General features: G+C 55.1%; 1 protein-coding gene across 6 annotated transcripts in view; it reads left to right on the top strand.

Annotated features, from left to right (window-relative positions):
• CCDC88C (coiled-coil domain containing 88C) overlaps window positions 1–12,506 on the top strand; it is a 132,532-nt gene that overhangs the window by 73,336 nt on the left and 46,690 nt on the right. For all 6 annotated transcript variants that reach the window (XM_070594429.1, XM_070594428.1, XM_070594434.1 and 3 more), the window contains 4 exons: window positions 82–163; window positions 527–685; window positions 10,714–10,860; window positions 11,489–11,633. In XM_070594429.1, the coding sequence (XP_070450530.1) occupies window positions 82–163; window positions 527–685; window positions 10,714–10,860; window positions 11,489–11,633 (533 nt within the window). The remainder of the gene's footprint in view (window positions 1–81; window positions 164–526; window positions 686–10,713; window positions 10,861–11,488; window positions 11,634–12,506) is intronic.

The raw sequence follows: 12,506 nt of genomic DNA, 5'->3' as shown, positions 1-12,506 counted from the left end.
GCTGTGGTCTCGCAAGGTGGGCTGTTCCCAGGTGCTCGTCAAGGAAGCCCTCTCACCACGCGTCCCCCGAATCACCCCCAGGGAGGAGAAGACAGAGCAGCTTGTGGACACCAGGCATGAGGTGGATCAGCTGGTGCTGGAGCTGCAGAAGGTCAAGCAGGAGGTGAGCGCGAAGGCCTGTGCGTGTGTGTGGAGGGGGTGGTGGCGGCTGGGATGCCCCGGTAACTGGTCCGGAGGTTCAGGAATGCAACATGGGGAGCTTCCAGGAAAGAGCTCTGTTTCCTTCCTGCTCAAAGCAACGCTGCCTGAGAGCCAGTCGTCCTGAGAACTGTGGTGGGGATGACCAGGTGTCTTAGTGACAGCATGTGGGGACCCCACAGAGTGGCCTGCACATGGAGCCACTTGGCCACTGGAAACTGGCTTCTCCTTGGACATCCAGGAAGCACCACAATGTGGGCACTTGGCTCTCTCTTCCTCCCCAAGAGGGATGCCCTAAGCCAGTCCCCTGCCTTTGCCTACCCCCCAGAACATCCAGCTGGCGGCTGACGCCCGGTCTGCCCGTGCCTATCGCGACGAGCTGGATTCCCTGAGGGAGAAGGCGAACCGCGTGGAGAGGCTGGAGATGGAGCTGGTGCGCTGCAAGGAGAAGCTGCACGATGTGGACTTTTACAAGGCCCGCATGGAGGTGAGCCCGGGGGCAGGCAGGGCAGGGCGACTGCGGACTCCCCGGAAGGACGCAGGGACTGCTCTGCCCTCGGAGGTTTCTGGGGAGAGGAGCCCCAAGGTTCCCACAGCTGATGGCTTCCCAGCACCTCGGCCTGTCTGCACGTCTGCCTCCCTCTGCTCCTCGTCCATCCCGAGGTGTCCATGTGGGTGCGGAGAAGCAATGTGGTTAGGGGAAGAAGGACACTGATTCCTTCTAGGATTTTCCTTCTTCCACTTCATGCCACCCTGATGACCTTCTGTTCATGGATCTCTTTTTTCCGACTTCCTGCCATTTCTGTGCCTTAATCTTGCCAGGACTCAGCTTCCTCATCTGTAAAACAGAGATAATTGTACTACTTGGTGAGGTTTTAAGATGAAAGGGGTGAAATACCTAATATTTGGGCAAGTCGCATAGTAAGCCCTCCGTTGTGTAGCCTGCTCTGACACCGAGGTTCTGGGTAGGTGCACGGAAGGGCATCAGGGCTAAGCAGGGACAGAAACCAAAACCCCAGGGGGTCATGATATTTTGACCACTTACCTCAACTGCCTCATGTCAGCAATGGGTTCCGGGACCCTCTTTTCTGAGGATTTGGGAATTTTGCCCCTGTTGCCAATTCCAGGAGGTTTGGGGGTGGTTTCAGTGAGCTGGGTGAAACCGAGTGGGCGTGTTCGATGGTGAGAAGTCATCCCCACGTCGTCTTACCGGCCAGGAGGCTTTCAAGGGGACTCCACACAGGGCTGGGGAGCATAATGTTGCCCCCTCCTGCTCTGGCCTCCTGCCGAGCTGCTGGCAGGCGTGCCTGGGGAGGGCTGTTGGGCCGAAGACCTCCACGTGCTCTCCTGCTGCAGGTGGGCCCTGGGTCCCTGGGCCAGGTGGAGACGGGTTGGGGAAGGTTGTGGTCCAGGGTCTGTTTGTTCCTCCAACTACTCAAGGAGTGTCTGTTCCCCTAGGAATGTCAGTGACAGGTCACTTGCCCTACTCCCTGTGGAGAAGGTGCCCTTGGTGCTGCGAGAAAGCAGCCTCAGCAAGGAGTGGGGTGGGAGACCAGCTCTGGGCTTTGTCCTGGAAATGGTCCACTGGCCCTGCTGTTGGAGAAAGGTGTAAATCCCCAGTGCACACAGGTTCTGGGGCATGGACCCATACCGGGGCTTTTCATCGCTTCCTGGAAATGCCACAGTCGGGAGAATCAGGGACAGTCATGCACAAGTTTCCCCCACCTGCAGCCTCAGCAGCCCCTCCTGCACATCCGGGACCTTATGCAGCCCCCAGACAGGACCACAGGTCGAGCGCGCCTCCCACATCTCACCCCAGTACTCTGTCCCATGGAGGGGGGTGGGTTTCAGGATCTAGTCTCTAGTCTCTGTGTTCATTCCTGGCCTTGTCCAAGCAAACTCGCTTGGTCATGCAGACACCTGCCTGGTGCCAGGCCCTGTACCCAGAGTAGGGGCTCTAGACACGAGACGTGCTCCCTGCATTCAGGGAGCTTCCTGACTTTTAGAGGGGTTTCCCCAGGGGGACTCCTCTTCCATATTCTCAAATTCCATGCCTCTGTGTAGTAATAGCAATGTTTTTCATATTGGTTAATAATTTTCATAGTGAAAAGTTACCTTACATTTTGCTTGAGTTTTATGAATCACAGGAGGAATGGCATGTGTTTGCGTGAAACATTTCCTCGGGGGCAGGCAGTGACACACGTGGGTTTGCAGACACTTCGTGGCCAAGGCAGGCTGATGAATTGGGCCTGGGCCACAGAGTCCAGGCCACTATAGAGAGGATGAGGCACGCTCTTCTCAGATGCCTGTAACATCAGGGCTCAGATGACAGCGGAGGACAGGAATGCTTGTGCACTCATCCTTAGGTTGGAGTACTTTCAACAGCCTTGCCAGCTGTCTGGAGGGGGTCATAGGCCCCAACTCTGAGAGTGTTTTAATGAGGGGAGCGGTGTGGTTTGTATTTCAGAAAGCTTGTTCGGGTTGCCTTGTGGGGAACAGGTCAGAAGGGGTGTCAGGATGCTGTGGGCTGCAGCGGTCTACCAGCGAGCCAGGGCCCACCTGGAACCAGCACCCCTCTTATCTGCCTGGGCAGGCCCTGCTCCGTCAGCCTGACTGAGCTTACTCCCACTGCCTGCCCCAGGGCTGGGAGGGGCTGAGCATCAGGAGAGCACCTTCTGTGTGCAGGCCCTTTCGTTTGGCCTCGCAGCCCTGCCAGGTAGAGGTTCCCTGCCATGCAGAGGAGGAGCTGAGCTCGGGCAGGTTGACCGTCAAGAGTCACCCGGCTTCACATGCAGCCCCGAGTCTGCCGTTCAAGCCTCACTTTCTCCTGCAGCTTCCCTGCACTCACAGGCACAGGCCCCCTGGGACAGGGGTTGTGTTTACTTTGGCCGTGGACACATTCTCAGCACCTAGAGCAGCGTCCACCAGTAGGAGGTGTTGGATAAACACTTACTGGCGGGATTATATCTGGGGTTCTCACTGGGCAGCATTTGCAGAGCTGGCGGCTGCTGCTGTGCTGTGCCAGAGCCCGCGCCTCTCAGGAACCTGCACGGGCCTCCCCTGGCCAGCTGCCTCCCTGAGCATGCAGGTGTGGGTTGGAGTTAACCTGGCATGCAGCTCAGAGACCTAGACACAGGTTGCTTTGGGACGAGACCAAGGGAGTGTTTGGGGCCTTCAAGGATTGAGGTGCCCCCCCCCCCAGCCCCAGACGCAGGGGCCCAGGCCTGGGCCGGCAAGTCCCTCTAGTGCCGAGTGGACCCCTCTCAGGGGCAGCACTGTCTTGACGCACAGGTGACTTTGATGGGCCCGTGTTTGTGTTTCAGGAAATAAATGTGCCCAGCTTTATATGAAAAACTGGATTTTCCGGGATGTATTGACCGACGTTTCCAAGGGATTCACCGCAAGATTCCAGGAATCATTGCTAAGCAATTAAAAGCACAGTGCCGTGCAGAAATGAGTCTGTGAATTGAGATTGACCTGCACGTGATAAAACCTTAGATGAGAAAAGACCCAAGTATGATGTGTATACGTCCAAAAAATAAAGTGGATGGAGAGCTGGATAGATGGATGCACCTGTGATAAAGCAAGCACAGTAAAATGCTAGTTGTAGAATCCAGGTGGTATGTACGTGATGTTCACAATATATTTATTTCAACTTTTCAGTATGTTTTAAATTTTTCATGATCAAATACTGGGGGGAGGACAAAGTCCCAGGTGAAAAGGTAATTGGGGACTTAAATGTTTTGGATAAGCTGATACCTGATTAACATCAATTTAGCAATGAAGCAGTTGAAAATGTTAATGAGCTTAAAGCCGTGAAACAGCTCCCTGGAAGTCTTAGATCGTTTCTCAGGATGTGGTCTGTATCTATCGTATCAGAATGACTGAGGGTGCCTGTTCGAAATGCAGATTCCTGGGGCCCACCTAGACCCTGGGGGTGGGCCCTGGAACTCTGCATTCTACAGGCTCTCTCCCAGGTGGCTTTTATGCACTGCCAAGCTTGAGGGCCACAGTCAGAGGTGGATGGGGTGCTTTTCTCCTGAGGCTCCTTCTTGCTGGCTTCCCCCTGTGAAAGGGGGTGGTTTGCAGGACTGATGCAGGGCTGTGGGCACAGCGTGGCCAGAGGCTTGTAGCGTGGACTTCGTGCCCCTGATGGCAGGGACTGGGTCTTATTTGACTGCGTGCCCGGGGCCTGGCAGACTCAAGGCACTTGGTAATCGTCTTGCAAGTCAACTGAAAACCCATCGCTCAGCAATGAAAAGACTTCTGGTCTGGGGGGAAGAATGGGGACGAATCGTGATGTTTGTCTCCTCCGGAATTGAGACAGTGTTAGCTGTGATGGGCAGAGAGAGGGGCGTGTTTGTCACTTTGGTGCCAGCTCACACTGTGGACATGTGCTGTGTAGGGGACACTTTTCTAGGTACAGGAGGAGTGACAGGTGGCCCAAGAGCCTATCCATTCTCACCACTGAAAAACACATAGATGCATATCATGAAAGGGAGAGTGTGTGAGTGCCACGTGGGAGGAAAAGATAAAGGGCTTGGGGTTCAGGGCTAGGGCGAGGTTAATTTTGGTTAGAAAAATATGGAACACAAATTTCCATGTTTTGTTTTTAAACTTCTGGCAGCTTCTGTGTGGCTCCTAGTCTAGTTTACATAAGAGTTAAAACAACAAGAAGAAGAGAGTGCTGTGGGCATCCCTCAGGACAGTGGGAAGTGTGGGGGTTGCACCGGGTGGTCCTTGGCTTCTCTTTGCAAACAGTTGTCCCACCTCCCTGCTGCCAGGCTGTGGGGGTTGCTGTCCAGAGGGCTGCGAGGTGGCAGGACAATGGCAGAAAGAGATTGCCTAGAGGTTCCTCTTGTCCCGTGGTTTATTTTTGGCTGGAATTCCCAGCAGCAAAGGGCAGGTGTGTGGGTGCTGTGTGTGTCCTGAGCAGGGTGAGCACAGGGTGGGCCTTGTCTCGCCCTTCTGTGACTTACTGCTTTCCGGGCTGTGCTGGCTTCAAATAAACGGTAGTCTGAGAGATGGAGAGCCAGCAGGGCCCAGTCCTAGCTGCCATGCCACTTTCTGGGTGTTGGGCAAGCCCTGTCCCCATCTGTAGAAGGATGGGTAGTCTGGGGGTCTCTGAGACCCTTGTGCCCTGGCATCGTGTGGCTTAGGATCACATTTCAGTGAGCTTATCCAGCGAGCCCCTGTCCACAGAGAGGGGACCCCCTGGACCCGATCCATGCAGTGTGGGGGTGAGTTGTTGGCAAGGCAGTTAGGAGCTGGGTTAATTATGGTCCTGGAGTACAGTATGTAGACACACACACACACGCACGCACACGTGTTGCACCCTTACAACATCCCCCACAGTGCTCAGGTTCAGTAGGAAAAGGTGCTCAAGAAAGGTGTGTTGATTTCAGTCTGATCTTTAGGATCTTCAAGATGCTCCCACCTTTAATTAATACAAAACAAAACCCTTCCCACTGTGCCCCACACCTCTCAAGCTACCCTGTCCTCCTCCCCTTCACAGCCCAGCCTGTTTGAAGGAGAATACCAGCTGTGGTCTTACCTCTAACCCGCCTCCTCCACCCCCCGCCCAGCCCAAAACCGTGCTGGAGAATCAGGGTTGCGTGCCTTTGCCCGCCCTCTCTGTGGCCCTCCATACACTTCTGGCTAATTCCTCCTCTGGCCACCCCTCTCTTCTCACTGGCCTGGCTTCCCTGCATCTCTGACTATGCCTTCTCTGATCAGCTTGCTCTGCCCACCCTGGATATCCAGCCCTTGGCTCTGCTCTCCCCTCTTGATGGCTTCTCTGCCTCCTGCCTCCTTCCTTTAGTGAACCCACCCGGACTGACAAGTCCCAAATCTTAGTCTTTAAGCTAAGTCTCTCCTGCCGTCCAGACCTCAGTCCATTGAATAGTCCATAGGAATCTCAAGGTCACTGTGTCCAAAACCACGGTCTCCTTCCTCCCCCAGACCTGCCTGTATTGTCTTTAGACTGGAGTCACCATCCACCTACTCAGGTGTCTAAGCCAGAGCCTGGTCCACCTTGATTCTTCTTTCTCCCCACCCCGCCCAGCCCCAGGCACTCCCCCTCCTCTAGGGCCCATTTTCCCCACTCCCAGCATGTCCCTGGCCCGAGGCAGGTGGTAGAGTGAGTGAGAGCCACTGCTGTGCTGGCCTTCTCTGCTGTTGCTTGCTCATATCATTCCAGTGCCTGCACAGGAATAATATTATGATTATTCCAGAATGCCCTCCACAAACGTCTGAACTGGCCGTTCTGCCTCCATCTCTCCTCATTCACATCCCTCTGCCCTGCTGCCAGAGTGGCCATTCTGGGAGCTCCTCAGGCTCCTCTCCATTGCTCTTGGGATAGAACCCATACTCTGCCCCTCATCTGGCACTCACCCTACTCTGGTCCCCGTGGAGCTCTCTCCTCCCAGCTCGCAACTTCAGGTTCAGTAAGATAGCTCAGGAGTCATATTCCAAGGGACATCTCCCCCATCGTGGGGCCAGGATGAGGGGTGGGCAGGCCAGGCTCTACGGACGGTGTCCCCAGCCTCTCGTACACTTCTTTAGACCCCTTCTTACCCGCAGGCAGTGCTTATCACGTGGCATTGTGATGGTGCATTTTCCCACATGCTTCCCACCCACACTGAGAGCTCCTTAAAGACGGGCTGTGCCTCATGACCTCGAGTTTGAGTCCTCGGTGCTCAGCACCGTGTTCAGCTCCAAGACAGCCCACTGTCGGTTCTTAGAAGTGGAGTTGTACTGGAGCACAGCTACCCCGATCCATCCACATGTTGTCCGTGGCTGATTTGCTGTCCCTGCAGAGTTGAGTAGTTGTGACAGGGACTTAGGACCTGCAAAGCCAACAATGTTTACTGTCTGGCCCTTCACACACCCATGATGTGGCCCATGGTAAGTGCACAGTGAGGTTGCTAAACGAGCAGGAATAACCATGTGTGTACGGAGCAGCTTCCCCATGCCGGGAACTGTGGTAAGCTCCAGCTGCATCACGTTTAAGCCTCCTGGTGGCCCTGCGAGGTTGAGCAGCCACTGTTCCTTTCATTTTTTCGGATGGGAAAGCTGAGGATTAGTTAATGACCTGTCCAGCATCCCAGTTGGTGAGGAGATGGATCTGGCTTTGGAACACTTCTGTCTGCCTCCAGGACCTCAGCCTTGACGAGGAAAGAGGAAATAAAAGGGGTGGGGTCGTGGAGACAAAGGGGGTGCAGGGAGAGGTGAAATGGGGGTCCTCGAGGGAGGGGTGTGCTGGCAGCCACTGCCCTGGATGCTGTGCAGGCGCCGTGCGAGGCCTCAGACGTCACGTGGTGAGTGGGGATCATCACAGTTCGGGGAATTGACTAGGAACACCTGGAGTACCTCGATCTTCCGTTCCCGCTTGGACTTTGTGTCTCTCTGGGTTTCTTAATAACTTCTAAGGAGTTTAGATAAAATTCAGGACATGCAGAAGTTAGAGCAGGACAGACCTGACGTTTGGTCCACGGTTCAGTCCACCACCCTCCTCCAGTCAGGTGAAGTTGAAAAACAGGCGGGTCTTCTGCGAAGCTGGACAGACCACAGCAGAGCCGGAGGAGCAGGCAGAGTTTAGCGGGGGGCGATGTGCTGAGTGCATAGGGCATCTGCCTGCCTGGAGTGAGTGGCCCCCAGCCTCCCTCCTCCTGAGGACGCTGCTGGGCGGGCTTCCTGTTGCTCTGGACCCTAGAGACCCACTGGGGGCTGCGGTCCTGAGGGCAGTGGGGAGGAGCCAGTTGGTTCTTTGGTTCTGCCTCCCCTCCCCTCGCCTCCCCTCTGGTGTTTTGGTGCTTGTTGGGGTCAGGAGGGCCCCTTGGAAATGAGTGTTTGCCTGTTGCTTGGTGGATGCTCAGTGAGTGCTGGACTGAGCAGTGTCTTCCAGGGACTTGAAGAGATGATGGTCGTGGCAGCTGACCTCGCTGGGCGTCAGGCACCCTACGTGGGTATTTCACATACATCGTCATGTCTGATCCCCACATCAGCCCTGTTTTTGTGCCTGTCATAGGAAGGAGGGATCCACGATTGAGGGACATGCGCTTGCTTTGGGTCCCATGGCTCATAGTGCATGTGGCAGGCCTGGCAACTGGAGCCTGTCAGCCCACGTTCCCAATCGCTGTTCCTGGTCACCATGGCAGATTAGTAGTGGCAGCTCTTGAGCCACTTAGGGCCCAGCCATCAGGCCTGGCCTGTGACTTCCTAAATGTGGCCCCTTGGCTGTTGGCTGGGCTGGATCAGGCCTTTAAATAGCCTCTGGGTTCATTTGGGATCAGGTGTGCGGGGGCAGGCTGGCCAGCCTCGGGCAGCAGCCCAGAGGTGAGGAATCCGGCCTCCCGCTCCCCCGGGCTGAGCCCTTGGCCTGCTTTAGGAGCTTGGGCAAGGCTTCTTGAGATCCGGTTTCTCACTTCTGAGGTGGTGGGGTACACAAGGCAAGTTGAGATCTTTCTGTTCCCTCATCTGTGGTGGAGGGTGACACTGCCAGAAAATAGAGATGTATTTGGATAGTGCTTAGAAGTCATTATATTCCGTGCTGTATTCTGCTCCTGGACACCCTCGTCCGTCCATGCCTGTCGGAAGTCTCTGAGTCCTTGGGCCCCACTCACGTGCCACCCCTCACTCCCCCTCATGCCACGATTCAGCCAACAAGTGTTATGGAACACTTCTGTGAGGCCCGCAAGAGCAGAAGTGGAACACTCCTGCCCTCAGGAGTTCGTGGTCTCGGGGAGGAGGACAGGCCAGCTCACTGCTGCCTCACAGTGTGCCCAGGGCTCTCTGAGAGCCCAAGTGCCCAACTCAGCAGACAGGACAAAGTGGATTTGCAAGCACTTCTCAGAAGGGGCAATTCAGGCTGGGTCTTGAAGGCTGAATAGAAGTTCATTGTGAGGATGAAGGGGCAGCATGTGCTGTGGGAGCTCAGGGCCCAAGAGGATGGTGATACTGGTGAGTGCTGGTGGGTAGACCTGCTAGAACACCGAGTGGAACAGTGGGGGCAGCGGCCAGAGATGGGGAGAGCCAGGCCTTCTTGTTGGTTGAAACCCTTCTGCATGCCCTGGCTCCCGTTGTTATTGGTAGTCTGGGCGTCATACCCTTGAGAATAGTTTGCAGGTAGCTGAGGGCAGAGAAGAGAACACGGGTCCAGAGCTCTCTGGCCCAAGTTCAAGACCCAGCTTCGTCCCTTGCTGCCGCTGTGACTTTGGGCTCCTGCCTTGATTTACCCAAGGCAGCCTCTTCACTTGTAGGAAGGGACCGGCTCTGCCTTCCTCTTGGGGCTGTTGTGAAGAGTGAGTGAGGCAGGGACGAGGAAGCGCCTGGTGCAGGGCCAGCCACATAGTGGCCACTGTCTCCAGCAGCAAGGGGCACCCAGGTGAGTCCAGAACCTTAATGATGGACTCTTCCTGGCAGCCAGGCTTTGATCAGAACCGTGTCCGCTGACCGGAAGGCGGGTGGTTTCCCCTCCACCAGGAGTCTTGGATTCCAGCCCATGCAGGGAAAATGAACTTGTGGTGCGTGAGCAGGAGCTGCTGGCCTTGCTTCCAGCTGTTAGAACCCGTGAGTGGGGCAAGCCTTAGAAAACTGCCCAGAGAGAGAAAGGGACACCTTCCTGTGTGTGCATGTTCGCAAACTGTGAAGGCATTTGGGGGAGAATCAGTCCCCTCGAGGCACTGGGAGGGCTCAGGGGAGGAGAGAAACCGAGCAGCCCCTTAACAAGATGGGGAGCAGAGATGAGATGGAGGAGCTGGCCGCCTCCCTCCTGGCTGCTGGACTGCCCGGGACGGGGCTGGGAGTCCCGCGGGCCCCTCACCGTGAGGGCAGTCTTCAGGGGAACAGCCACACACCCAGCATGTGCCTGACACACAGTAGGCTCGCGGTACTTATTTATGGGGTTCACACTCGTTTGTGACTTAACTGTCTTAAAGGCTCCCCATTTCCAGGAAACTTCTGAGAAACATCGTTTTTCCAAGAGTGCGTGTGTAAAATGTTCACATAGGAACTATGTGGTGAACAAAGGCTGGTCCAAGTAGCCATTTTTTCCCAGGACCCTCATCAGTGGAACGAATGCTGAACTGAGAAGCCTGGACTTGGCCCTCAACCCTGGAATAGAGTCTTACCCCAGTCCTTCCTTGTTAAACTGGGGCTCAGCGAGGCCCCACACACACATCAGCAGGGCCCACTTCTCTGACCAGATGACATTTTAAATGTCAAACCTCTTCGCACTGTGCCTGGCATACGGTAGACACTGAGGAAGTGTCTCCTCCATGCATTTAAATATTTTCTTGATTGGTGGATTTTTTCTTTCAGTAGAGAGAGTCCATCTGGCCTGGCCTAATGCAAGAGGCAGAGGTGCTAAAAAGTGGAGACAGAACTCCCCCGACAGCAGCCTTCTCCCCAGGCCGCTTTGGTCCAGGTGCCTGGAGGAGCTTTGGTCTTAGGATGCTGTCGTCATGAACTGGCTGCCTCTATCTGATGGTTCTCATGTGTGTTTCTGCTGACCAGGAGCTGCGAGAAGATAATATCATTTTAATTGAGACCAAGGCCATGCTGGAGGAACAGTTGACGGCTGCTCGGGCCCGGGGCGATAAAGTTCACGAGCTGGAGAAGGAGAACCTGCAGCTGAAATCCAAGCTTCACGACCTGGAATTGGTACTGTAGGCTGTTGTCGCTACATTTAAAGCCGATTGGGGCGGTTTCAGGTTTATGCTGTGCTCTCCTCCAATATTCTCGCTGCTGGGTTTGGTGCTCCTGCCACCATGTGATTCACAGACTGCGGAGAGTAGCTTGCTAATAAGCTCAGTGGGCTGGAGTGGCCCCACTGAACACCCCTAGACAGATAGGACTTGATGCTGCATTGCTTTTCTGTAAGGATGGGTGTGCACGTGTGTCTTTTGCCAGGCAGGTGTTTCCTGGAGCCTATGGTGTAGGTTGAGCTCTTTACAGCCTTTTCAAGGTGTGTTAGGTCTGCTCTTGGGCCACGAAGCTGCCCATCACTGTAGTACTTGCCTTAAAGCCCTGTGTGATACATCACTTTGTTCAGACAGCACTTGGTTAGAGACCTCACGTTTCTATCACCTAGGTCGCTGGGTCAGAGTATCTTTTCGTGGCTGGGCCCTGTATTGGAGACATTTCTGTGCAGCTGTGCTTTTTTTTTTTTGGAAGTGAGCAGGTGCATGGAGTCCCTTCATCCTCGGGGAATGAGGGTGGATGCACGGGGGCCGGGGACTGTCCAGGGGGTGCCCCCAGCCACATCCTCGTTCCTCTCTTCCTGTACTAGGACCGGGACACAGATAAGAAGCGAATTGAGGAGCTGCTGGAAGAAAACATGGTCCTCGAGATCGCACAGAAGCAGAGCATGAACGAGTCCGCCCACCTCGGCTGGGAGCTGGAGCAGCTGTCCAAGAATGCAGAGCTGTCAGACGGTGGGTAGCGCCTGGTGCCCGGGAGCCAGCCTGGCTGCGGCTGCTTCCTCATCCAGGGAGCTGAGCCGTTGGCTCTGGACCTTCCATGTCAGCCCATCCATTCACCCCAAGTAAATATGATTTCCTTCCTTCAAGTGCCATTTGGAACTGTTTCATGGCAGTTCTCCCCAAGGAGAACACGAGGTGTCTGGCAGCCTTGATGTCAGTACATAAAATACAAATTAAGTGTTGCCAGGTTTCTCAGTTCCCATATGGACAGTCTCAGGAGCTTCCAAATTATAGCACGCTGACACCCAGAGGGCATCATAGGCCTCTCTATGGATGGTTGAAAGCTCTGGATGGCAGGAGACGTCCCCAGTGTCACTAATGCCCACTATAAATGTACCCTGGGCATTCTTGCCTCCGTTCATTTGCATAATTGGGCAAGATGGATGCAGTCTGTTCCCTGTCTGCCTGGGTGGGTGCTAAGTGGCTGCATCTCTCAGGCCTCTTCCTCTCCCTTCTGTGCTTGCACCGCTGTCCCTGCCCGGCATCAGGGAGGAGCTGTGGCCAGGGGAGGGTGGGCGGGGCAGCAGCCGCACTGCAGCAGGAAGCTTCAGGGCCCCGCAAACAATAGGCCGGTTCCTGTGTTCAGAAATAGCCCACGTGCGCCTGCCAGTGCGAGTCGCTGTTTACTTAGAGCTTTACAGAGCAAGGTTGCGCTTTCGGCTGGGGTGGGAGTGGCTTTTTCAATTCTGAGAAACATCCCCAAGAATGGTGAAAAGACTGTTGAAAGCAGCTGGAAATTTCTTCTCTTTGAGGGATCCCATCAGTTCTGCACCTGAAGTCAGTTCATTAAACGAATACTCTGTGTGTGTGTGAGAGGTTAGTTGT

Source organism: Equus przewalskii, chromosome 25, assembly GCF_037783145.1.
Source record: "Equus przewalskii isolate Varuska chromosome 25, EquPr2, whole genome shotgun sequence".
NCBI classification, from domain to species: Eukaryota; Metazoa; Chordata; class Mammalia; order Perissodactyla; family Equidae; genus Equus; species Equus przewalskii.
The sequence above is the reverse complement of the archived record's forward strand: the minus strand, read 5'-3'. Positions and strand labels throughout refer to the sequence as shown.